This window comes from Argopecten irradians, chromosome 16, assembly GCF_041381155.1.
Source record: "Argopecten irradians isolate NY chromosome 16, Ai_NY, whole genome shotgun sequence".
Taxonomy (NCBI): Eukaryota; Metazoa; Mollusca; class Bivalvia; order Pectinida; family Pectinidae; genus Argopecten; species Argopecten irradians.
In genome coordinates this window covers 26,206,823-26,233,862 of record NC_091149.1, presented here as the reverse complement: position 1 = coordinate 26,233,862, position 27,040 = coordinate 26,206,823, and the positions used below count along the sequence as shown (strand labels likewise).

General features: G+C 36.3%; 1 protein-coding gene across 1 annotated transcript; it reads left to right on the top strand.

Moving 5' to 3' along the window:
• Positions 1-1,002: 1,002 nt before the first annotated feature.
• On the top strand, positions 1,003-27,010 carry LOC138310123 (G-protein coupled receptor GRL101-like). The gene is given in 22 exon segments (XM_069251256.1): positions 1,003-1,146; positions 1,813-2,107; positions 5,089-5,261; positions 5,694-5,913; positions 7,383-7,424; positions 7,633-7,845; positions 10,176-10,209; positions 10,427-10,569; positions 11,722-11,913; positions 14,279-14,419; positions 15,197-15,310; positions 17,320-17,445; positions 17,743-17,970; positions 18,467-18,818; positions 19,480-19,665; positions 19,995-20,140; positions 20,816-20,932; positions 21,336-23,120; positions 23,448-23,685; positions 23,937-24,091; positions 25,671-25,900; positions 26,720-27,010. Coding segments are annotated over 22 exon segments (5,400 nt in total). The 3' UTR covers positions 26,846-27,010.
• The last annotated feature ends 30 nt before the right edge of the window (positions 27,011-27,040 follow it).

The following is a 27,040-nucleotide window of genomic DNA, read 5'->3' as shown; positions in this document are numbered from 1 at the left end:
ATGGGTTAGCAAAAACTGCTAAAAACTTAATAGTAACCAAATTGGTTTCCAAAATTTCCTCGTCTTCGATTTGGCCGAAATGGTTGGTTATGATTGGGAGGTGCGTAATTTTGACAATTTTGTCGAGACGTTTGAGAATTTACAAGCAAATTTTCTCTTTCGAAATTCTGAATCGTGCTTTCAAGATTAGCGATTGTTTCCTTATATTTTGTGATGTCTTTTTCAAGACGAGCTATTTGACCAGATTTATCATCGTTTCTTTTTTCAAAAAATGCATTCTCCCGTTTTAAACGCTCATGTTCACTCTGATACAAATTAAACGTTTCTGCAAAGCTGACTCTTAACTCATTAGTATAAGTTTGATTCTCGTTTAGTTCTAATTTCAAGCGTTCATTTTCAGCTTCAAGATTGTCATTGGTGATTTTGAGCTCTTTAATTTCCAGCTCGTTTTCATTTGTGCCAATTTTGCTTTTGATCTGTGGTACAATTTGTACTTGAATTTGATTTCTTTTGTTTATTTTTGTGAATTCTGAGTCAGAAAGGTCCGAAAATGGAAATTCACATACTATTGATTTTCGCGAGATGAACTCTGACATGCGTTTTGCGTCCCTGCTTTTATGAAATTTACTTTTTGATTTATGATTTTGGTTTGATTGGTCCGAAATTGGGCGCTTTGAAAAACAAGCCCGTGAGAAATGTCCGAATTTGCCACATCTGAAACATTGGGCTGATTTTGCCTGACAAGTGATTTTAACGTGCTCTTGATAACAATGGAATACCCACTTACCACATCTAAAACACTGATTCCGATGCGACGATTTTGGCCTGATAGATGACATCGGGGGTTCCTGGTGTCTTGTAGCCGTTGTTTGGCAGGCGTCGTCGGATGAACGTGTCCATCTTCGGTTGAAAGGTAGATTTGGTAGAAACGTTGTTCGTGTCGTTGAGAGGAATGCTCTTTGGTACGACATTTCATTTCGGTATGTGGTATCCATTGTTGAAATGCGGAGCAGATTTGTGGCAACAGTACTAGTCTTGGTGCTCCAAGGTTTAGGTCTCACTGAGGTTCCTGAGGATCTTGTGCGTAACTTGGCTTACCTGTGGCAAGTTACTCCGAATTCTCTCACCAATTTTAATAAAGAAAATGTATGTTATTGTCAGGTTCGGTTCGGACCGTTGGTAATGATATATATTGCAGGACACAAAACGAAGAATTCAAGTGGAATTTGCTTTTCTCTTGTATTGTATTTCTTTTTCATATATCAAACATATGTGGCACATTACATAGAAATAAAATGAAAGTTCACTCGTATTGGTAATCCAACGTAGATACTGAATTATTTGTCCGTAGATGGCGATCCAACATATTAAAAGTCCGCTATTTGAATAATGTTCACACACAGTTCACTATCTGGTAATCCAATATGTATCCGTAGTGACCGCTTTGAAGGTTGGAAATCCAACTGATGTTCATAAATCAGGCATGGGTTATTATAATAAAATGACCATTGTCCAATAGGTATACCCGGATGTAATCAAGATTAATAGCATAAAGATATTATCACAATTAAACGACTTGACAATATATCGACAGTTTGATATAAAATATATCTACTTAAGCTTATCAATGACACCATTGCCTCAAGGAAGATTATAAACACTTTGACATGTGAATACTATATGTAATTGGTGGTTACTCCACAAAAATAAGACCACAATGCCTTAGGGTAGATTTTAAACTGATCAACACATCTATAGGTAAAATATACAATTATATAACAACAAAGAACATCTCAAATTTCTCTATGACAGTACCGCACTGGCTCCGCCTCTATGAACATGATGACAAAGCTGGTATCTGCAGTGAAGACAATTGGAAATACGACCACAGAGATTCAATGGTACGATGATACACTTCAGACTAGAAGAGGTGTCACCGTATCGGCGGATATAAGTTCGGACCCCTGCTTCCTGGAATTGGTCATTGACCCTACCGAAACTCTGTGTCACGATGCACAGGAGTACAGATGTATCATGTCCGTCACAGCTGAGGACAGTCAGATAACGGCTGTATCTGTCAGCAGGAGGATGGAACTTTACCCTCCAGGTAAGTCTTGTGTGATTATTAATCCTTTGCATTCGTGACTTCTCTTATCGTACATTCCATTAGCAAATATGTAGCAGCTGCACTGAATAGGTACAGCAGTATATAATGAAACGCGTTTATATTTATATTCGCTTCGAATATAAAATGTGTTCTATCTTAAACAAATATAAATATGATTTAATACAGGCCTACATGCTATTTACATACTGAAACGAATTTCGTCCTCGTCTCTACTTGAGGGTTCCTCACTCAAGTCTATTATACTGGGTTGTGATCACAGATCATCTGATTAGCCAATTATTGGAAAGAATAACTCAATACAAGTTCATACATATAGTTTCTGGTTCTGCAGATGCAGAGTCACAATGTGTAATCACACTCTCTGTCACTCTAATTATTGTACAATTAGAGGTTGTGCCAGAATATAGAAGTTATAAATGGTAGCGAGTACAAATGTAAAATTATCTAAATTGATGGTTATACTCCCTTTTACAATATATGACTTGTCTTTTTAATAAAGAAACAACAAAATGATAACTAAGATGCAATAGCAACAATCGCGACAACAGAATAAAGATAATATCAACTCTGTATATATAGTAAGCAGTTTATAGAAATTGATCACTATGCATCAATTTCTCTATTTCAAGATTTCAACCCAAATATATTGTAACAGATATACAAGAGAACTCTAGTCTCTTGTATTAACACATGTAATTATCTACAATTATTTATGAAAAATGACCAATGCATCAATTTCCCTATTATAAGATTCACAATCCAAATATCTTGTAATAGAAATACTCAAGGCTTTTAAACCACTGTGTTTGTAATAAACACAACTATCTATATCTGTATTATCCTATTCAAATATTATAGAATTTTAGAATAATTTATAGAAATTGATCAAGTAATAATAAATTTCACTATTACAATATTTACTATATCTTGTAATAGAAATATAAGAGTAGAATAGACTCTTGTGTTATCCAATTCAAATATTATAGAATTTTAGAATAATTTATAGAAATTGATCAATTTATAATCAATTTCACTATTACAAGATTTACTATACAATGTATCTTGTAATAGAAATACAAGAGTACAATAGACTCTTGTGTTATCCTATTCAAATATTATAAAGTTTAAGAATAATTTATAGAAATTGATCAATTAATAATCAATTTCACTATTACAAGATTTACTATATCTTGTAATAGAAATACAAGAGTACACTAGACTCTTGTATTATCCTAAGTACAAATTATTTATGGAAATTTATCAAGTCATCAATTCCTTTATTACAAGATTCAGCTATAAATACCTTGTGATATATTTGTAACTCGATTTGAATTATAAGTTATGCCAACTTCCTATAATTGATATAAGGGAGATAACTTTTGTAGGTCTAGCTACTAATGAACCAAAATGGCGCAAGAATACGTATCCGATGCCGGGAGGAGACGTTAAAAATCACGGTTATCGCTCCGTTTTAAATACCCTCCGGGCGTCCACATTTCCTTATATGAAAAAAGTAGAGGCAATGTGGAGGCAAAGTGGAGGCCCTCCAGACTGTTTACAACAATAACAGTTGTATATTGCCGACGTCACAATATAGTGCCAAAAATGAAATCACAAAGAAAATGTTATACATAGCGTAAACAATCTGTTTATCGATTGAAAAATGATGTGTAAATACACAAAATATAGTTACAAGTCTCTGATTCCGTTTCCGAGCCGTATTTAAAAATGTACACAAAAACCGACCGGAACGTCAGCGTCAACAGTTTCACCGTGAAAGCAGTACAACTGCTCAGACCGAATATGTCTTGAAATCGACCTTTGTACGCCACAAGTACGTATTAAACACATTTTGATGAATAGTATTGTTATTGTCTTAACGATCACTGAATTAAATCATAAGATTGATCATGAAGCTTACATAGACAAAATAGCTAATTCAAATTCAGACCGCCTGCTTAGTCATGATCCAATATGGCGGCTATCGTAGCCAGTGATACGCTACTTGCTAACAAAATATTTCACATGCAATCTGATATTACATACATTTACCATCTGATAGCATGGTCAGACAGATAAAAACATTGCCATTTGACATGTACTGTTATTCATTTATAATTTAACCGTTATACACGTTTATTCCATGTAAACACACCAGGGGTACAGTTCAGTAGCATAAACACAGACAGCTGATCGTCAGTCAGCTGATCTCAAATGAACATTCGTTACAATACGTTTTGATTACATTTATGTAATTCATTGAATATGAATGCGTTATGTCCTTTTTTCAACATACAAAACAACTCGATATCAAGAGTATTTAAAATAATGACTCTACCATCTTGCACCTAATTTGTTCGCTTCCCTAAACAAATCACTAAGGCTGGATGGTATGCCTGGTAAAACACGTTCCATTTTAGCGTTATAGCAGCGGCTGCACACCTGTTACGAACCAGTTAAATCACGGTTTAATTCACATATATTTAGATGCAATTTTATATTTATTCCTCGAACCAGGGACTTACGGATGCCCCACCGTTTGAACTACAAGCCCACCAATGATAGATTCAGTTCAATTCCTCAACAAGAGAATACCAGACACATTTATTACTTTTACACAAAGGCCAGGTCATTAAGGATAATGTTATGCCTACAAGTTATGTCTGTGAAATGTAAAACGATATATCAGACACATTTGGTATTGTTATACCTCCGCAATGAGGGGTGTATACTGGAATCGCGTCTGTCCCTCTGTAGGCACAGCGTTTTCCGGAGAACTCCTCCTAAACTACCTGCCAGATTTAAATACACTTTGGTACACAGAACCCGGACATAAAGGGGAATTAAGTGCTAAACTACATAGGGTTATGAAATGTCCCCTATTAATGGAGTCATTGCTTAATTTGTGCAGCGAGGTTATTAGTCGGCCACTCTGCCGATAATTCTGGTTTTCGTTACAGTTGAACCTTACTTTACTGACGACATAGAAGTATCCCCTCAGGGACACATCAACGGTTATAAGCAGCACGAGTTCCCAGTAGGAACAAGAGTAACACTCACATGTTCAGGCTCCATCGGCAGCGACAGACTCTCACATAAATGGCATGTCGCAACTGATGGGAATCCGTGTGAAGTAAGTATTTTGTATGTCATAACAACATTATTGTAAGATATCATTGCATTGTATCATAAAATATTATAAAAAGTATACGTTATTGTTGAACAAAGAACGGAGCATGTACTGGACTAATAGTATGACTTCCATGATCAAATGTTGGTCAATCTATACCCCCTCAGCCACGTAAAATTGGGCAAGAATTGCTCTATCACAAGACACTGTACGACTATACCACCGCCTCCCAAAATACGCATGAGGCAAATTAAACAATCAACTCACTGCATACACGAGAGACCGTCCTAAGATGACCCTGACTGTTCTTAGGACATTGTTTGATAAATTATACAAATACCAATGACCATACCTATATATCCGAAACATTTGTTGTGTTCTGGACACCTAGTCAATACAAGGATCCTTGGTCACATGCAGTATTGCTTGTTACAGGACGTCGAGGCGGAGGTGTCTATGATAACCTTTTCGACCACCGTAATAGAACCAGACGGCTGTAACGCCAGAGGAGAATCAACAGCAGTGTTATTTGTTCCTTACTTCACACAACCCATCGCTATATGGTGCTGGGCATCTGACACCTCCCAGACACCACAAGAAGAATGTTCCCAATTAAAAGAAAACAGTCTCATGAACAAAATTGTTATCCTTCCAGGTAAGTTATTTAGATTTTACGTCATTTATTTTGAAAATGTTCATGATCTTTGTTGAACGCTTGCCCCTGTAGGCTCTGAGTTCTGTCTCCTGGCCGAAACACACCGTAGTCTATACAAGTGATAACTTCTGCTTCTGCTTAGTGCTCAGCATACAGGGAGTGGGACAACTGGTTTGCCTGTTGTCAGTCTAATGAAACCCGTTTGGGTGTGTTCCTAAGTGTCTTCGGCAGCATGCTTCAGTGATTTAGCAGTATTAATATGGGCAACAATTCCACTATACAAGATAGCACAACAATATACAACAGTCTCCCAACACACGCATCAGACACTTCATACACGCAACACACAGTATACATGGGGGCCGTAATTACTTAGCCCTGGTTGTTTATAGAATATTAATTAATTAACTAACAGGAAATGATACTTCTAGACTGTCCACTGTTCGTTGTTCTCTGTATTTAAACGGATGAACCAATGTTATGTCTAAATTCACGTCATTCATTCGCTTATTTGTAAATATACGTATTGGTTTTAATAGTTCTGAGATGCGTTTTTAATGGTGCACGCTAGCACACCTTGTTGACCATATAATTGGAAGAGCATTGTTATCTAGCCTTGCTAGTACTCACTATTATATTCGTATGTGGCCCGATGAATTTTACAAACCAAAATACAAGTAAACTAACTGACCTCTAATTCGTTGCTGGTCGCTATTTAAGGAAAGTATTGTTTTATTTTTTGTTTGAAATAACTGTTACTTTGTCATAGTAGACATAGGCCAGTGAGCTTATATCATTGTGCGGCGACCGTCGTCCGTCTGTCAGAATTTCCTGTATATCCACTACACTATCTACTAATAATATAGTATACGTAGATTGTAACCAGATTTGGCCAGATACATTCCTGGGGGAAGGGGAACAGAGTTTGTATTAATTCTGGCTCTGACCCTCCCAATACCAATATGAAAATATAGATAAATCCTTTAAATCGCTACTTGACATAGAGCTCTGCATAGATTATAACCAAATTTGGCCAAACATCCTCTTGGGAATAGGAACCGAGAGTCTATGATTTTTGGCTCTGATCCCCCCGGGGGCAGGAGGGGTGGGGCATCATAGGAGAATAGAGATAAATTCTTTAACTTGTTGCTAATCATAGTGTTCTGCATGAATTGTAACTTAATTTGGCCAGAAACATTCTTGGGGGGAGAAAAACAGAGATTGTATAAATTTTGGCTTTGACCCCATGGAGCAGAATAATTGGTTCAAATAGGAAAATTAGAGATAAATGTTTAATTTCCTGAAAAAAGGAACCATGAAATTGCACTTTACCTGACATTACAAACAGGTGAGCGATACAGGCGCTCTGGGTCTCTTGTTTGTTTGGGAAAAAAACCAACAGATCACCGCTATTATTTGCCTTTTACATGCCCTTTTTACGTGTTTTTGATTTTTTACTTGATGCACAGTTGCAGTAACCGAAGTTGGTCCATGTGAAGACATTTCCTTTCGTAAGTAAACTTTACTTCTATCATATCTACAGCAACAAGCCATTTGGCTTACATGTCACTCATTTTCTGTTTTATGTCGACGTACTGTAAAGCATTTTATCTTCGCGTAAATAATTTTCGCGCCCGAGCGTTTTCCCAAAATCAGTCCTAAATTTGTGTATCGCGAATATAAAGTGATTTACTGAATGGTATTTGCACTCATTTTCAGGCCCGTCAGTGTTGAAGCCAGAACGTACAATCTACCACCTAGACGAAGAATTCAATATTACCTGTAGCTATAGCAACGGTAACCAACAACACCGATGGTACTTCCGGCGCATTCGCACCGAAATATGGCTGCCTTTACCCTCTGTACAAGAGGAAAGTGAAGACGTGGTGTCCGTTACACACCATATACCCAGAGTGTCTTTGATCCATAGGGGTTGGTATACGTGTACGTTATTCGAATGCACCGGAATAATCAGCCATCAACATGACAATCAAACATTCTTCTTGGATGTCTCGTACGGTAAGTGAAGCTGTTAAGTTCATTTTGAAACCCTGAGGAAAATGTTAGATGTGTAAAGGATGTACATTTCTAAACCTTTCTCATGGGAAGCGATGTATATATCCCTTAAGTTGAGAATATCATTTAATATTGCAAATCACAATATGATTGTACTGTATGACTCGGATATTATTATTACTTTTCGTAATGTTTAACTAATATGACACATAATTTGCCTTTATCTTAAATTGTATCACTGTTTATATATACATGAACTTCTTTTTAGGGCGAGCGTATAGAGGTTTAGAGGTTTATGTAGTCAATAAAAGAAAGTGACGAAACGGATAACTTTTAGTAACGGCCAAAGACATTTACAGTGTTACTCAGCAGATTATATTTTTCCTAGGTATACATATACGTTGTACAATCGCTTACTAACCCCAGTGACCATAGACCGCATTTGCTACGGTTCTAATATATATTTATAAAATCACCCAGCCTTGCGTAAGAGAAACAGAATAAAAAAAATATATACAATATCAGTGGGGGTGCCGAACACCCAGAAAGTCATTCAAGCATGACACAGGTAAGTTACCACGTGCACATAGATAACAAATAAACTTTTACGTAACAAAGAACACAAAGTCATAAACCATCTCCCAAGGATAATGAGCTATAGTACAACGTGCGTATACATTTTGCCGTGGATAATTTCATATAAGCTTGTGAGTATTTATGTATATCTGCGGGTTATTCATTAATTAGGTGTTACAGTTTTGTACGTGCAAAATATCTCACCGCAGAAGCCTTATAAATGTAGATGCATATCGTTCTAGAAATTAACGTTTTAGGAATTGTTAGGGTGTACTTAATGTCTAACAGACATATTTCTAGTTTATCTTAATATCATTAATTATTTAAGTGAGATAACTCCTATTAAATTAATTGTAGATAAACACTTGTGTTTATGAAAACAATTGTAACTCCACAAATCAAACTTGTCTATTTTGTGAGATTGGTTCTTGATTCCCATCAATGGATGGCTAATGTGTTATACACATATGGACTTTATAGTGGCGAACAGAACCAATATCACAACATATACATACTATCAAGTGTATTTAGAATCATGTCAAAATTCGGCTGTTACATTAAAAATGAAAAAAACAAATGTTAATTTACAGTTACAATAAATATTATTAACCATTTTATTTATTAAGGAGTTACCTTCTGCTATCTTATAAACATCACCATGTACATGTATATATGTTTCATGTTTGTATTGTTTCTTTGTACTATGGGTATCAGAAGAAGGGTAAAATAGCATATGCATGATGTCTATTCCAATTGACATTTAAACATCTCTTTGTTCATAAAATATCAAGAAATTGAAAATATTTCAAAATTAACACTTTACTATCATTATAGGACTAGTACAGGATTATAATTACATTATTTTTTGGATTTCAATGCAAGCCTTATGGTTTATATAAAATGTTTTTTTTATTAAAATAAGCCGTCGGCTGCAAAGATCTTCAGTAATTTTTTCCTTGTGTCATCATAGAATTCGTCACAAAATTTAAAATAATACATTTACATTGACTTATAGAATTTGTATTCATTCATTGCAGAAATTTTATTAATTTATGTAAGATCATTAAAACAGACAAATATATATCATTCAAAAGTGCAACATAAATTACAAAAATAAGCTCCTTTAATTGTTTCCATCGTTTATTAAATCATTAAAATTTAAAGTTAATTTTTATTAAAGATGCTCCGCCGCTCACAGAGAATAAACGATACCCAATGTTTGAACAATAAGTTTTGTGTATATATGTGTTAACTAACACAAAAATAATATAAAATAGTTTATTTTTCTTTTAGTGCATGCGCAATTAGTACTTTATTCCATATAGGACATAGTGCTATTAATTTTTTCCGGTACACAATTATGTATTTTTAATATTTTTATCTTGGAGTAAAATACGAAACGCAAACTTTTCAATGGTGGTACAAATAATGGTGTAAATTAAGTAACTTGTGTTACTCAAGAAAATTACTTATTCGCCTCCTCCTGTTTTTGATAGAGACAAAATACCATTTGTCAACAATGGAGCATCTTTAATTTATTTCCATTTCATATTATGCGTACATATGTACTCCAATATATGTTACTTCAATTGATCAGTTTGATAATAATAATTTTAATTGTATGATATATGTCGATTCAAAACATGTAGTAATTGACGTTTCTGATTCAGAATCATGCAGACACAATGGCGTCTACGTGGCTGGGTAAGTGAGAGTAGAGTTTCTTTCCATACATGTGGAAAAGCAGTATATTAATTCATTTTATTTCATAGCAGGGTGTTGCATTTTTGTTTTAATAAGATACGCATTATAGTTATAAGATTTCAAAAAAAATCTGAATTCAATACCGACCTTTCTAAAAACTATAAACAATAATAATAATTGCATACCATGATTATTTATCTTTACTTTGTTTTTGAAGGGAAGGCTGTATTGAGGTATTAAGTGCCAAGTCATGTGCAGCTCAAAATGGAACTTTGGCATCTATTCACACTGCTCACAAATCAAGCATGGTATACGGATTCGCCTTTCATGTTCTTCACATAGAAGTACCTGTTAATCTTGGTAAGCTCTCTAAACAGTCGCTAATATCTGTAAGCTCGCTTATCATATATCAGTTTAGGTAGGCACCCTAGGCACATGTTAATATCGATAATGTATAACCAGCAAGTACATTTGATATAGGTAAATTCGTTAAGCACCTGTTAATATCGGTAAGCGCGAACAATTCGATCATTATTAAACAATAAACTTGCTATAATTCCTATACAAATATAAATAAAATATCTTCGACTGTCTTCACATGAAATTGCATGAAAATCCTTACAAATATACAAATTCTCAGAAACTATTGATCGGTCAATAATTTGATTGTTGACCAGAGAAGAAGTTTTGGACGCGCTAAATTGTTGATACCATATAAACATCGTTACAGAAAGATATGGAAATTAGAATCGCTATAAATACGGAAAAAATAATTCCAGGAAGTACAATTTCGCACGACGTTATATGATACAAATCTAGCCAATTTCAAAATTAACGCTTCTGGCCCAGTTCTTGTGGGTTGTCCCAACACCTCGTCAAAAGAGTTTTGACTGCTGACTAATAAAGCATGAAACAATTGTGTATTGTTAACGGACTCTCTATATACATGTAAATGCAGATATAATATGTTAGACTGCTTTCATACGAAGTTGATTTAAAATCGCTGTATATTTACAAATCCTTAGAAACTATTGATCTATCAATAGTTGGACTGTTGACCGGGTGGGAAGTTTTGCACGCGCTTTATTATTAATACATGTATATATATAATTTTGAATAATATTAGCAAAGACCGTTAGTAAATTGTGTATTATCAAGATATACATTTCGCCACAAATCCACATGTGGTTAAACTACCACATTTAGTTTACTGCTATAATATGTTTTATTATAACACCCAAGCTTGCACGTTTTGTTTTATTCAGGCTTAATTCTGACCACCAGTACGCTTACTTGGAAAAGTTTCCTGTGGACGGACGGCACATCACTAACGTACAGAGAAATGTAAATATTCCTCTTCCTTGTGATAAAGACAACATATCTGAACAAATAAACAACGTGGTTTATCTGTGAAGAAATCTAATGCAAAATGTTTAAGGTTCATGTATGTCCCGTAACTGAGAACCATTTTGAAATGCTATTTTATCTTCATTAAGCTATTGAAAACAAAAGGTTTGATTCCCGCCAAAACATTTAAATTTTTAATTCCCAGTTTAAACGACCCTGAGTGTATCGTTTGCCTCGAGACCTACCCAACATTTTTAGCCATGGGATACAAAATGGCTATGGGAGATATAACGTGGGTTCCAGCTTTAGATGATAGTCAAGTGGCTTGTGAATGGCGACTTAAGTCCCACCATGCAGGTAATATGGTCTGATATATCTAGTCTGACTTTACTGTAAAACAATCTAGCTAAAACACAGATCTGTACCGTCACTGCATTCCATAGAGCATCTGACAGCATCCCATTATGGATGGTTATCCGGTGGTTTTTACATACCACCTGAACTTCAGATCAAGTGTGTTTGTTTGTTTGGAAATGCATTTTTACCACCTTGCTACATTTACTGAAAACTCCTTTAGTTTGGTTTATAAGTTTAACGCGGCCACGGCAGCCCCGTTTCAGACCACCGTGGACTGAACGTGGTGACCGCGAGACAACGTGAGACAGCGCAGAAGGACGTGATAGACAAACGTAAGCGGTCGTGAATACCGTGGATGCCTTGCCAGATTTTTAAACTGTCAAAAAATTTGCCACGGCAGTCACGGTAAAGATGGTGAACGCCACAGGACGTAATAAAACGGGATTGACGTAACAAAACGTAACAGTGCGTACGAGGCCGTAACAAAACTTCCTGACGGTCCGTGGTGGAACGGGCAGCAAGCACGTTCCCCGAAATCTCACGGTGATTTCAAGTTTTGTGACGTTCTGTTGAGTTTTTTCCACGTTTTATCACGGTTGATGCAGATTGGCTGCACGTTTTGTGCCGTTTTTCCAGGTTTGTCAAGGTTTTGACGGCAAGCCAAGGTGAAAGATAGCCGTTTCGATGCGTTCTGTAAAGGCACATCACGGCTTGTAGCGGTTGAAAGCCCGACGTGATACGACGTGTTGCGTCTTACTACGGTCTTACGTTGCAAGATATATATGATGGAGTATCATTGCCTGACCTGGTACATATTTGCTACTTCATGGAGTTATTTGTATTAATAAATAGAAATAGTCATTATCAAACACATTTAAACCATAAAATCATACCAAGACTATTATTGCAAAAGGCAGATTAAGTGAGAACCATTGGCTATAATAATTATAATTTTGTAATCAAAACGTGTTTGAAATGACATTTTCGGCAATAAATATTGTTTCATTTGCTCCAAAAAAGCCCGGCATCAGACTTTCATCCCTAGTAAGCCTTGGCGGACCGTGAAAAAAGTATCGGAGCTTGATCAAAACGTGTAAAACGTAGCAGATCTCATCATATCGTAACAGGCCTAGAGAGAACGTAATGGTATCCTTGATAGACCGTGCTATAGCCGTAGTGTACCTTTAACCTCCGGGAATAGCACTTCCCCCTATATCCACGGTCCACCACGTAATCCGTAAAATACCGTGGCAAAACTTCACAAGACCTAGTTCAACTTGAATGCAGAGACAAAAGTAGCCAAAATTCCACGGCGCACCACGTTTCGGGTAAACGGGGCTACCGTGGTCGCCGGGAACATAGTGTAAACCTAGCATTAGTTTGGTTTATAAGTTTAACGCACATGCTATTTGTGTTGGTGGAGTAAAATCGGAGAACCCGTGAGGAAAGCCAACGACAAGCAGGTAGTACATGGAAACTGTCCCACATGGGATTCGAACTCGCAACCCAGTGATGAAGGGCTTGTGGTAATATGTCGGGACATCTTAACCACTCGGCCACAAGGCATGAAAAAGAAATTTCGTGCCAGCTGATATAATATAATGCAATTAGGCGAGATGACTTCATGCACGAAAATCATTCTGTCACAAGAACGTGATCCCTAATGCAATGGTGTCAGATTCATTATGAAGTGGAGGGAGAATAAGGATCTGATATTTAATCTGATACACTAAAGGAAGAAACCAGCTGAACAATTCAACTGAAAACTAACAGTCGACCTTACTCTAATTTTGTATTATGTGTCTATTTGTCTGAGTTATAGAGGCTATTGACACCAAGACTCACTGAAGAAAGTGCGTGGTCGAAGGCTAGAATACTCAGAGAACAGTCAATTAGCCTACGATCATTATCTTCATTTAACATACAACCAATATGTGTATGACTTAAGGAAGAATAACGGAACATCCAACCTTAAGCTTCCGGCTAAAACGACATTGCGCATTTGACGTCTTTCTCGCTTTTGTCTGAAAACACCTGCATTCAGACTTCTTACCAAAAATGTATTGCCCATTGCAACCTGACTATTTCAACAGATGCCCTTTCATTCCGACGGAGAAAGAGATAACGGTTGCCCCCAAAGCAGTTTTGAGGACAGTGGACCCAATTATTTGATCCTAACAGTATCGATATCTATTAATATTCTTGAATTGTGATACATTCCTTGAAACAGTATGTTCGGATGGGGAAAGTCTAGCGGAGGCATTCTGTTTTTTGCCAAGCAAAATCTTTAAAATCAGTTTCCATGCCAAGTAACACCTTTAAAATCAGTTTCCAAATTACTTAGCATACTACTATTTCTACACAGGTCTGAGTATACCGGCCGGAACGTCAACCTACCTGGGAACTAAAGCTTTGTTTCAGTGTACGTCCGAAGAGTACATATCGGCCGTATATGTCTGTGATAAGACAGCTGACTGTGTTGACGTATCGGATGAACTTAATTGTGGTAAGATCATAGCTTTGTCAGAATCTTTATTAGCATCAGTAGATTTCGTTGTTTTCTTAAATTTGTTGATTTTATAAGGCTACATGTACGTAAACTGTATTCGAGCCTCTTAATTACTTGTATCTGGTGTATATCCTAACTGAATATATTACATCGAAGAATCATTTTGAACATCACAAAACTAAAGTTGGAATCGCCCATTATAAAGTTATAGTAGTGAATGAGTTACCTGTTGTTGAATAATACAACTTCTAAAGCACTACAAAATATATTGACTCAAAATAGCACAACTTACATAAATGTATCCCTCAATCATTTGTTGATGTTATACGTATATATTTATATTAACAATATTGTTTATGTAAATGGGACAGGTCAGCGTGCCTTGCATGGAGTATAACATTTATATTATTATATTATGAATTTGGTCAGTTAGATGACGGATCTTGCTTTCTTGGTTCAATCGGTAGAGCCGTATTTTTTCACACCGTAGACAAAGGTTCTAGTTCATTTCAACAATGCCATAAAACTCAATTCAAATTCCTTGAAACAATTTTCTGTCGTTGCATTGATGCCATCCATGATTCATTTGTTGTCAACTAAAATATTGCCTCGCTTGCATTGCAATTTCATGGTTATCATTAAGGACTACAGTGAAAAAGCATTAGTGATACCGTTGGCTATGTCCACAGAAGTTTTCCCATTAGACTTATTCGCGGGTTTATATTATCAAAAGCATTGTATATTAAGACTGGTTATATTGTTATCTATTGATAGATCATGGGTGTGATGGAGCAACATTTCAATGTAATTTCGGAGATTGTATTCCTGCATCAAAAACTTGTGACTTTATCAAGGACTGTACAGATGGTTCAGACGAACTGTTATGCAGTAAGTGTATATGTATATCATAATTATATATTTACATATGCCCCTATATAGTCAATAAGTTGCGTTCAAATTAACGTAATTGCAACGACGTATGAATATAAAAGCAGTACAGGTTCGGACTACTTGTAGTTCACGCTTCGATAAGATTTTGCGTCATAAGTTGACGGATTTCAATATAACAATAAAGAATTTTTATTTTGATCCAATTAAATATGCATGTCCAACAACAAAATGATTCGCTGGTCGGGGCTAAAACCAGAGGGCTTTCCTCAGTTTGGTTTATTTATTTTTACGTCCTATTAACAGCCAGGGTCATGTAAGGACGTGCCAGGTTTGTTGGTGGAGGAAAGCCGGAGTACCCGGAGAAAAACCACCGACCAGCGGTCAGTACCTGGCAACTGCCCCACATGGGATTCGAACCCGCATCCCAGAGGTGGAGGGCTTGTGGTAATATGTCGGGACATCTTAACCACTCGGCCACCGCGGCCCCTTTTCCTCAGGAATGTTCGGGGAATTTACATAGTTACTTCAGTAGTACATGTGTGTACGGTCACTCATCTCACCTAAATATACAGAACATCTGATTGTCGATGAACAATTCTGGGAGCATCTAAGCGAACAATAGGTTAACAGATGCTATACAGGTTTCCAGAAGAAGAAAAAAACATTACAGATTGCCTATACGAAACAGTATCATCAGCTTTACCTTACCCCCTACACTCACGCAATCACTTGTCTGTCATCCGTACCATAAAATAAAAGTCAAGACTATGAAGAATTGAGTCTTTATCACATTCTTAGACCGATACATACATGACAAACATTCAGTAGCTCAACGGTCATACCATCAATAGGCTCTTTCCCGGTAACTTTCCTCGTTCCTCGGTTGAAAATCAAATATGGCGGATACAGACATATTTTACATATAGCGCTACATTGAATATGTCTGTATCCCATTTCGTTCATACCTCCTTTAACGCAATAAAAACACTGTTCAATCTCTATTTGAATTTCAACTGTCTTTGTAACGAGCGTTTTAATTGGTTGGACGCCTCATAATTTAAAAGATAACGACGTCGTATGTAACATTACTTTGATTTTCATCCACAACGATGTATTATATCTTAGATTGATATTCCGAAGTATTTGAAATTTGAAGGATTCCTTCATTGTTTGTCATTGCTATATACTGTGAAATCATTAATTTTCGTGGGGGTTTAATTTCCGTGAATTTCGTTATTTGACCAAAATCAATTAATTTACATCCCCACGAAAATATATATACCTTTACCAATGTCATGTAAGTTTATGCGTTCATACATTGTAGGATGATTATTACCTAACTACATAAGGTCTATTTCGGGGACAAGCATGACAAGTTCAAAGTTGGAAATATTGTTCCAACAAAGATAGTTTTCAGAATTTCGTAGACTTCATCTACATGTACCAACAAATAATTGATTGGGTATATCATGACTCTATCAATGTGACACGATTATTGTTTGTTGGACACATCTGTAAAAACACTGGCTGAGTACCGACTCTAGATTGTGATTGTAACTGTGTTGTGTGGTAGAGCTTAGTTCCGCTTGAGAGATCAAACAATACAGATGACAGTGTCGACTGTATATTTTAACGGTAATGTGTAAGGTCTTCTCCACGAATTTAAGTGCAAACGAAATTGTAAAATTTTAGAAACCACGAAAATTGAGCCCAACGAAAATAAATATGATTTCACAGTAACAGACGAAATTCGTAAAATTATAGTTTTAGATGGCAAATTTGTATCCATTTTCTGAGAATTATTTATCGTTACGTGTTCATGTGATAACAACATTATTATCAGCATCTCTGGCTTAACCTTAATCAATTTCTGTTGATGAATATATATAAAACTATGGAAAATCGTCAAATACAAAAAGTAGCACGCTATATAGTTTTATACATTTTAATTTCACAATATTATAAGTATTTAAGAAGAAGACGTTCACACATCAAAGCTTTTACAGATCTACCACCTTGTCAGGACGGGTATTGGCAATGTGCCAATAAAGAGTGTATACCAGTGTATGACGTATGTGATGGTGACGTGGAATGTGTAGACGGAAGTGACGAAGCTAAAGAGCTCTGTATTGGTATAACTATGAAAGACATTCCGTTTGTTAAAAAACAATTATATATGAAACAATTACCTGTAACTGTAATAGGCAAACATCTTCAGATAAAATATCATTTGGTTATTTTGATAAATTCAAATATTTATTAAAATATTTCTATCTATAATGAATAACTACGGTGTAAGAAGTTTAGGACTTGTATGCAATCTAGATAGTGATTGCTTTATCTGATTGAAGTAAATTTAAATACCAATAATATGAAACAGAAAATTAATTAACATACACACTAACCACTTTTTACATTTGTTTTAACAGATAACAACGCCCTGCCGACCGACTATACGTTCAGGTGTTACGAACCTGATCGCGCCCTTCCACTGGCCAGAAAATGTGACGGTGTGAGAGATTGCTCGGACAAATTTGGTTCAGACGAATCGTCCTGCTCGGCAGGGATAACATACTACTCGTGTTTATCTTGGGCCGTAACAGAGAACGGCATCAACTCGTCTGTGGTTTCTGTTGACTATGATATGCCATATTATGGTAATTATGTTGCACAAAAATGTATGAAACGTTCATGTATATATGAATGTAATATTGTCAGTAAGAATCCTTGATCGCATATTTTTTATTCGCAAATATGTTTAGAATAGCTTGTGTTAACGTCCTACGATCAGTTAGGGTAATTCAAGGCCGGTCTTCCATGTTTATGATGTTATATTGTATTTATGTAGTGTAGATTGTGAGATTGCGGTATATGTCTTGTCTCCTTTTAATAGAGAAGCCTTTGTCCTTTTTATAGTGCAATCTCCTTGAAACATATCGCCGAAGGCACCAAGCAGCGATAAGACGGAGTATTGCGAAAATAAAATAGTTAACAATATTCATATATGAGACGGGTTTGATGTGAATATTATTTTTGTCAAAAATCGTCAACAATTGTTGCTGAACTAGACATATTTACTTACATCAAATATTTTATGCACAATTACTTTATAAATCCAAATTGCCTCATTTGGTTAATTTCTCTGTATTTCAGGAAGACTGGAAGTGCTATGCAGTATTGCTGACTGGAAGGTCGACACAACATGGCCATTTTCCCAACAACAAGATATAGCGATAAAATACCACACTCCGTCTGTCTCATCTGCTGCTCTCTGGTTCGAAACTAAATAGACAGAATGGCAGTTCCAGGCGATAAACTACCTATCTCCATACCAACAGAAGGCCATGTTATCGTCCAGTTCTACCTGTGTACAGTACATCCGCCTCTGTAGTTATTTTGTCTATATACCCGGGGTAGTCGTGGAGTGGACGAATGGAGGTGGTGATATACACAGCATGACAGTCGATAAATATGACGGCTGTACAGCATATTGCATAGGCCCAGAGTGAGTATATCATATCACCCTCAGATATACCAGAGATTACTCTTACTCTCACTGTCGTAATATCCACCGTTGAAGTTTGTCATTTCAATACTGAAGTCAAAAAAATACCGATTACATAAAAACGTTTGTAATAGCTTCTCTTTCAGAATCACGCAATATACAAATAGGGGAGGTACCCAGACCAATATTAAATAAAAAAGTATTTGTTGTCAGAATATGATGAACCACTATATTTATCATTTAGGCATCGCTTTTGGTGTTTGCGCAATCAGTAGTTCATTACATATTGGGCATAGTGTCATGGATATTTTTTACAGGAATCAAATAATTATTTTGATTTAAGTAATTTAATATTTGAGTCAAATAAGACGTACTTTGATGGCAATAGTGTAAAGTAAGTATTTTTGTTTGTTCCTGAAGACAAATATTCAATTGCTCCTGTTTTTAAAGGATACAAAATAACCATTCGTTGATGGTGCAGTATCGATATTCGAAATATACTGGTTGTTCAATATACTATTTTTTTTTCAGTTGTGTTGGTATTTTTTTAAACTTTGACATAGGATTAAAATTCGCTGTATGATTTATGCGTTGTGTGCTATCTGTTACTTTAAACTTGGATAATGGCTGCGTTAAAATGTTTGTTTTCCTTGTATTTTAGCAAATGCTCTGTGTATTTCACACAAGATGATGCAGTAACTGGCCCGTATTTTGACGGGAGTGAAGCATTCGGGTGGATAGCGATAACTAACAAACAACAGCTACCAATCATGGCCGTGCGGACATCGTTTGTTACAGTGTTCGGGGTCTCATCTTTAATCTGTTCTGAAGGTAAACATATTGCTAAGTATATTTTGATATTTAGATACATACAACAGATGTGATGCACTGAAAGATTTATTTGTTTCATTCGCTATTACCGTGTCCTGCTAATGCATTGGCCATTGTTGTAAGTATTAGCATGAATGCATATGACATCTCTGTAAAAATATACAATACCAGTCACGATGTTAGCAACAAATAAGACATTTCATACAGGTCTACACGTAGTTCCACATTTTTGAAAATTTTAAGAAATAAAATAAATAAATATATTTCACTACTTCAATACAAGTATAATTCAAGCTTCTACTTCCATACACGTATCTTGCGTGACTGTGTTTAACTTTCAGATAGACACACCCTCACCACACATCATGTATCCCGTTCCCTTCACTGCAAGAATCATCACAGTTATGATTCTTCATTGAGGTGCTTGATGAACTTTGACCCTACGGGGGAGCCAATTGCTTGCCGAGACCTTACCCATCTTGAGCATTGTGGTAATATTGTAATAAGCATGTTATTTGTCGATTTGTTATCTTGTTTCAACTTCTGTCAATAACTTTATCTTAAACCGCGATAATCCGAACGGCGTTAGTCCGGAAAACTGCAGTCCGAACTGAAATATTAAGATGGGATATTGTCATTAAGTAAACGGAAGCAGGCGGTCCGGAAATATCGTCACCGTTTGGTGTGAGGTGGGATCGAAATTTTACTATACAATTTCAATTTCCATAAATAATATTTTCTTCAATACAGTTGTGTATGTTTCTGTGGTAGTCACCTATATAAATATTTAATGTCTGATTTCGTCACACACAAAAATGAAAGTTTTGTCTGCATTTTCATAAATCCTAATTATTTGATAAATATAATCTTGCACGCGTATCTACGTAATATGAAATTTATTAAAATCTTTAAATAGTTTGATGATATGCCCTAGAAGTGGAAAGTCTTTTGATTTCAAAAATATGAATTCTCAACCTTAACCCCAGTGGAAAGCTGTATTTTTATAACATTATGGGGCTGAAAGTGGCTCATAGTACTTCTGCGCTTTTCATATTACAAAGTCAACAATGTAAGCTCCTCTACACCATCAATGATTCATAATTTAAAATTCAAGTGAAAGTTCCATTTTTTGTTATAAAACATTTTTTCTGATATGATGGTTTTAGAAGACATGACATGTCCGGAACATTATGTGAAGTGCCCAGGGTCCTTCTGTCTGCACATGAGGTATATCTGTGACGGAGTTAGCCACTGTCCACATAGAGAGGACGAACTCGATTGTGGTTAGTAAACATATTAAACATTAAATTGTACAATAACCGATTGTATATCTTTCAAGATTGAAACTTGTCTATGAACTCTTCTCTTTTGGGTAAACAGAAATTATAAAGCTCATTGTAATTCCTTATTATGTTTATTACTGTAACTTCTTGTAGTATTCGATTAAATATCGCTTGTTTCTGGAATGATGAATGACCTCGAATAGTAATTGCGAAATCAAACTACCGTGGATAGGTCGTAATGAACAGAAGTGCCAAACTAAGTTGGTTTACATTATTTGACATTATTCCTCTTTTTTCATAATGAAGGTTAATGTATAATTGTACAGTTTTCTGGTTTTCGTATTATCATATGATCTATTTATGGTTATACTGTAGTTTATACCAGTCGACTTCCATTACTTAGAGTCTACCAACTGTACAAATCACTACAGATGTCGAACAGGCAGTCCTTGTGTGCCTTTTCCCTACCTGTGTGACGGAGAACGACAATGTCCCCTTGGTGACGATGAGAGCCATTGTGATGACGTGTGTCCGGACGGATGCACGTGTCAGACGCTGACCTTTCACTGTGATGGTGAGAGTGGAGATATTTACCTAAAAACGATCCCAAAATTGGCTCGGTGGATTAACATGAAAGCCAATATGCAGAACTTGACTGACCATTTACCTTTATCTTTCCCGCTGCTTACGACTCTTATTCTTCAATCATGCTCAATTGACAAACTCCTAGTGAGCGACCAGTCGATATTCAATAACGTTACAGCTCTTAGGTTTCTCGATGTTTCTTCAAACAAGATCCAAATACTATCAGAAAATGTTTTTAGGAACCTAGCGGATTTACGGACTCTTATGATCAGCTACAACCCGCTTAGGTCTATTTCCAATAAGGTCTTCACTGGTTTAAAATCTCTTGAAATATTAAAAATTTCTCATTCGAAGATTAGCGAACTAAGCTCTGATGTGTTTGCTGGACTTCAATCTCTTGAACACCTAGACCTGTCAGCAAACTTTATCGGTAGATTACCTGGCGGTGTTTTCAGTAAGCTTAGTTCATTACAAACACTAACACTTGATGGCAACCCTTTGGTATACATAGATACCCATGCGTTATCTAGACTTTACTCTCTATCAAGCTTACACTTATCACAAATCCATTCGGAAATGATCGCGTCCGGTGTGTTCCGTGGTCTCCGTGCATTAACCTTTCTGAATTTGAGTTCAAGTGGCATTCATAATCTTGGTGTGGGGAGTTTCACTGACCTTACAAATTTAGAAGTTTTAGACATACAAAACACTGATATCGAAGCGAAAGAGTTTATGTTTGATGGTCTGAGAAATCTTCAATATCTATACGCGGACTCGTACAAGTTGTGTTGTATCAAACCTATGTCGGTGCTTGAGGAGAACTGTTTCGCTCCCAAAGATGCTATATCATCCTGTTCTAACCTGATAGGGTCCGATTTCCTGAGATATTGTCTGTGGATAATTGGTCTGTCTGCATTACTGGGAAACATCGTCGTCATTGTATATCGTGTAATCATTGATAGAAACAATTTTAAGAAAAGTCATTCCATCTTTGTTTTGAATCTCACTGTCTCTGATTTTATAATGGGTGTGTACCTGTTGATTGTTGCGTCCGTCGATACTCAGCTAAGTGGGAGGTACGTTGTGAATGACCGGAAGTGGAGACAAAGCTCACTTTGTATCGTCGCCGGATGTTTGTCAGTTATGTCAAGTCAAATGTCAGCATTTTCCATATTAATGATAACTGTAGACCGATTTATCGCTATTGTGTTTCCATTATCCTTGCGGAAGATAACCTGGAATGCTGCGTTATATGTTGTTGCGCTACTGTGGATTATATCTCTGATGCTAGCTATCATACCACAAACGATGTTCCGCGGCTACTTTAGAGGAGAATTCTACTCGCGGTCAGGTGTCTGTCTCGCCCTTCCACTAACAGCAGGCCACATGCCGGGACAAGAGTACTCCGTCGCGGTCTTCATAGGACTAAACGGTCTGATGTTCCTGACGATTCTAGTCTTGCAAACTTGCATACATAGAAACTGCAAAGACAGCAGCAGTATCAACACGACTCAGAACCGGAAAAAGGAAGTGGCTCTTGCACGATCGCTATTCCTGGTAGTAGCTACCGACTTCTTGTGCTGGTTCCCAATAGCTGTCATCGGTAAGAATGATATTGGTAAATGAAAAAAAAATCGAATTTGGATACTTTGCCTTTACCAAGAATCATCTTTACGGCATGTGAAAACAGCCTATCACATTTCACGGTTTTTGTTGATACAAAAATTTACCCCGCCACTACGAATAACAGTATACCAAAGATGTTGCAGTCTAAATTGAAATTATAAAACATTCTTTATTTTGGTATTGCTGTAAAAAGGTTAATTTTAATGCCAGCATGATTGAATACTGAATAATTATATTCTAGTTAATAATGTAGTCGAAATGCCACATCGTGATATATAGCAGTTTCTCTACTTTCCTAATCCAGGTGTATGGTCACAGCTGGGTGGTTCTGTATCTGCAGACGTTTACGCATGGGTGATGGTGTTCGTACTCCCAATCAACTCGGCAGTTAACCCCGTCATCTATACCTTCATCAATATCAGACGTAGATTGGGAATACGTGTGAGTGATGCATGTGTAACTTCCGATAGTGCAACTTTCAAAAGGCACATCGATTTAGTAACAGAGACGAACGAAAACTTAAATGAACTTCGATTAGAAAGGTTTTGATACGTCCCATGTTTATTGCATGTAGATGTATGCTGTAGCGTTATCCAACATTATAACCATATAAGGAAGACAATGCAATAATATAAAATCAATGAAATCATAACACTTATACAGTTACGTCTCCCTAAATATGTCTTGAATATGTCCTAAATGTTTGGATTTCATTATTAATATAGCATACGCCATTGCTTAGCCCAATTTTTAGCGCTTTTTAGATACTGGTTGTTGACATATCATGAGACAGCTTAATCAGACTTGTTGCAAGCACATATAATTTGGTAACTGCGTTGATATACTTATTAATAATTATTTGCCAACAACTATTTGTTTTGCAGGCAGCTTTCAAAGCTGGAAATCCTCTAATGAAGCTTTCGAGGGGTACAAACTCATCGTCTGATGGTATGTGATTTCCATTCATTGCCAATAATGGGGCGGTTGCCTTATTATGAGATACATTGTGCTACCTACATATTTAATGGTGTACTTTAAGCACAATGTTACATATATAGTCAATGTCGGTAACACGCCAATGTATATAAAGATATGTTACACAATACTTATATTTTTGAAGGATGCGAAATGAGTTTGAGTTATATATTGATGATATCAGATAATATATCTATAGTCAGTAACACCCAGTTACTAGCTTACGATCTGTAGGTGTGCAATAGTAGTTTCCAACGTTACTTTAATAACGTTACATGCAAGTAATTAGTTTTATGCAGAATTCAACTAAGCACATCTTACAATTCCAAATCCTAGTCTGAAAAGTATTTATTAAATCTGTATCGACGGAAAGTTGGTTCCAATCAAAGCATGATTATCACAAGTAAAATGTTTCTTGACGGGAAAACAATCTTCCTTTTGGCTTTTGTCAGTTAAATATCACCACAAATATGTATCATGTAGAAGAACGATTACTGACCTGATACAGTATTTTCATCACCATTTAACATCTTTTTTTATTATACCTCAAGTGAGAATTCTGCATTCTGATATTTGGTATTTTACACTATCACACAGGAGGTAACATTAGAACAATAGGAAACAATAGACACGTTCGTAGCAACCCCCTAGCAACGGGTGATCGTGTATTTTTGACAGTGCAAAATATTAACCGCCCAAAAAGATACGCACTCCTTTCCTTTTTCGACGCCATCTTTGTTTTTGAAGCGACGCTTCAAACTTTATCTGGTGCTATTAAGTAATAGTTTTGCCAAATTAGTCTGTTTATCAATAAAAAAATCATATTAAGGACGGAACTTTCCGTTCACGTCTTTTCGCTTACCGTCAAAGCGCTATATGTTGGTTTTTATGAACCCGTCGGTGATTAGGTGAACGGAAGACATGCGATTTCAAGCGTCTTCGTGACATTGTTAATGTTGTAAACAGACGACGGGACGAAACCAAAATTCATTGAGATTTTCAAAAACGTTAAGATTTAAACAAACGCAGGAGACAAGACAACAAGAATTTTCACTAAATGCTTATTGTGAGTATTCTTTTTTTATAATGCAATGCTAGTTAGCGCTATAGAGTAGAAACTGATATGCTATTCTACTGCCGACGGTGACTGTTCGACTTTTGCTAAAATCAGTTAAAATGTCTCAATAGATTGTAAATACTTGAAAACTACTTTTGTTTCTAGACTTTTGGTTTTGGTATAATAAAATAAATACTACCTGCATTATAGGGTGACAGTGCCTAGTGTCACCCCTCGGATTATCATACTAGGCACTGTCACCATCTAATGCAGGTAGTATTTATAAAGTAACATCTTGATAGAATTTCTTTTAATGGTTGAAGTTGAGGATCGATAGTTAGATCGTCAAATTAGGAATTGTTTGATTATATTTGCCGCATCCCTGATTCGCAATGTCTGATTAGCATAATATTAAGAATGACATTGTTTTAAATGAAAGTAGGGCGCAATACTATTTCCTGAGAAAAACTTAATCGTATTTTATGTTATTTTCAGGTTTCAATCAAAGCAATCGTCTGAAAGAGATATACTTTAGTACTCTCTTTAAAACTCGTCTTGACTCTTTAAGCCTTGAAAACTTCTCGCACAACAAGAAGTTATCGCCGAGACAAGCCCATCAGGTCGCCAGTAGGATAATGGAGGCAGTCGTATTTCTCCACAGAAGGAATGTTATCCATGGCAACATATCCGACAGAACTGTTCATATCAGTAATGACAACACAAGGGTAGATATACTTCATTAGGTTTGGATTTTTGTTTCAAACATCTCGGCAATTTAAACAGTTTTCATTGTAGCCTTATTTTGGTTAAACCACGATTGATCCAGCCTTCGGCTGCTGCTAAAACTTTATCATATTATGTGTTACCTCAGTCTTTTTCGTCTTATATTATCAATGATATATATGGTCGTGTCTGTTTTATATGTATCTTGATTAAGGGGAAGACCGCCTTGTCAGTTCGACATTTTATTTTATCTACTCAGTTTGAATAACTCTCTTGAGCCATATATTCTACTCATTTTTGACTCTTGTCTAGCAAAGTTGTGCGTTACCTAGTATAATGTGACCGGGTGGGTGTATTGCTTGGTGTCTTCTGCGGCATGCTTCAGTGATATAGCACTATATAAAGGGCAACAGTTCCACTATATAACACGAACATACCGCAGTCTCCCAAAACACGCTCCTTGCGCTTCAAACACGTTATACTCCGCATTCATGATTCATGGGAGGCTGTACTCACATGACCCTGAATGTTAATAGGACATTATCTAATGAAACAAACATTCAATGTTGGCCTGTCCAGTACCTAACGGACTATGGACTGATGTGGTCACTTGCATTGTTTGTTCAGCTTTAGAAGCAGGCAGTCAAAATATCCTTAACGTCTTAACACACTCATGGAATCACTATAACATTGTAAAAAAGCTACATCAAACACAATGTATATTCCTGAAGCCATTACACAGATTAATTTGCTAACTCATAGTATATAACCCTAAAAGATTTCTCGCATAATATCGCGTTTCTGTCTTCTTTCATACACAGCTTGTGACACGCGCTAGCTTGATTTTGGACCCGTTCCCAATTGGCGGAGACCACGACTCACGAACAGATATTCTACACTATGGGATCTTAGTGAAGAAACTACTACGTATACTGGACAAATACTGAAAATACCATGCGATTTTGAAACCTCTAAAATTCAATGCTCTCGTTTTCGGTCAAATCGCGAAATAATGACTCTGGGAAAACAACAACACTTACTGTATCATTCCTTTGGCGGTTATACCTGTAAAATGTATATTCACCTAGAACTTTGGAATTGGTGTCTACCTAAACTGTTTTCAAACCAACGACGCAAGCTGA